At 49.0% G+C, this 1,536-nt stretch overlaps 1 protein-coding gene across 1 annotated transcript; it reads right to left on the reverse strand.

The window, feature by feature from the left end:
* Nucleotides 1-528: 528 nt before the first annotated feature.
* Nucleotides 529-1,536, reverse strand: LOC121404625. Its single transcript, XM_041594426.1, has one exon. The coding sequence runs from the start codon at nt 1,534-1,536 to the stop codon at nt 529-531; it is 1,008 nt and encodes a 335-aa protein (XP_041450360.1).

Genomic DNA, 1,536 nt, shown 5'->3' on the forward strand with positions numbered 1-1,536 from the left:
AACCACCGTTCTACAATTTGAGGTAGGTAAGGAATTAGGTCTAGGAAACGAGGATTCATAGCACTTAGTTCGAGTCCACTAGGACAAGTTATAGTAGGACTATTAAGAGTTTTTAATAGCCGTTGAAACTCGTTTGACTTAAAGAAAAAGGTCTAGCGTTTCAATGAGAAATGTACAATTAATTTTTATTGGGAATTAAAGTAGGCGTTAGTATGAGCGATATAATAAAGCGATGCGATTGATACGAAGATTATCTCTCAACTGGCTACAAGGGCACATGGGCCGACTTGCCAGCGCCCTATGCAGCAAGTGTTAAAGAGAGCGAAAACGAGCGATGAAAGGAGAGCAGATCGGGGCAGATGCTGAGCCGAGCACGAACGTCATATGGAACGCGAGAGACCAGCTTAGATGCTGCAACTGCAACAACAAAGCGAAGAAGGCGAGATAAAATGAAAGAGCGGCCGCTGCCGTGCATAACATGGGCTGATTAACAGTGATTGGTACAGTGCAAATAATGAACATAATTATTTAGGCTGCTTGACCCGACATACTCCCCCCGTTGGAAGCCTGACTTTCAACAGCATCTTTAAGGGGAAGCAAACACAGCTTGTTAACGGCTCGCTTGGTGATTCCAGTTGCAGTCCTCAGCACAGCGACTCGGGCGACGCCATCTCCTCCAGGTAGTAGTTCGACCACCCTCGCTAGTGGCCACTTCATGGGAGGTAGATTTTCATCCTTGACGAGGACCAGGTCTTTGACTGCTAAACTCGGCTTCTGAGTTCCCCACTTTGAGCGCTGCTGCAGTGACGTGATGTACTCCTCCTTCCACCGGGACCAAAAGAGCTGTTGAAGGTAAGAAACGCGCTGCCAGGCGTCAAGGCGATCGAAGTTTAGCTTCATGACATCAGGCTCAGTGAATGAAGCAGGAGGGCCGCCATTCAAGAAATGTGCTGGAGTTAAGACGTCAAGATCGGCAGGACTCTCTGAAATGGGAACTAAAGGTCTTGAATTAATGACTGCCGTGATGTGGCATAACAGCGTCCGCAGCTCGTCAAATCCAAGAACCGAATTGGCTATTGCTCGATAAAAGTGGTACTTGGCCGTCTTCTCTGCGGCTTCCCATAGGCCACCAAAGTGAGGCGAGCGCGGCGGGATGAAGTGCCAATCAATGGACTCAACCAAACAGAAATCCAGAACCGCCTTCTGATGATCGTCGCTGAGAAACAGGCGTCTTAGCTCCACGAGATCGTTCCTTGCACCGACAAAATTGGTTGCGTTGTCGGACCAAATTTGCCGTGGCTTTCGTCTGGTGCATATAAAGCGCTTTAGGCCGTGGAGAAAAGAGACTGTCGATAGATCCTTGATCAGCGCCAGATGAACGGCCTTGGTCGCGAAACAAATGAGGACGCAGACGTAGCACTTGATTGGAGCCTTGTTGCGTGCCTCCGGCTTGTAGAAAAACGGGCCACAAAAGTCTACGCCTGTGATCTCAAAGGCGTGAGAACCGTCTAGGCGCTCTTTTGGAAGATCCGCCAT

This window comes from Drosophila obscura, unplaced genomic scaffold (assembly GCF_018151105.1).
Source record: "Drosophila obscura isolate BZ-5 IFL unplaced genomic scaffold, ASM1815110v1 contig_26, whole genome shotgun sequence".
In the NCBI taxonomy this organism is placed as follows: domain Eukaryota; kingdom Metazoa; phylum Arthropoda; class Insecta; order Diptera; family Drosophilidae; genus Drosophila; species Drosophila obscura.

Bases quoted from the DNA above. Each gene is read 5' to 3' on its own strand.
- LOC121404625 (XM_041594426.1), bottom strand. From the start codon at position 1,536: ATGGCGGATCTTCCAAAAGAGCGCCTAGACGGTTCTCACGCCTTTGAG.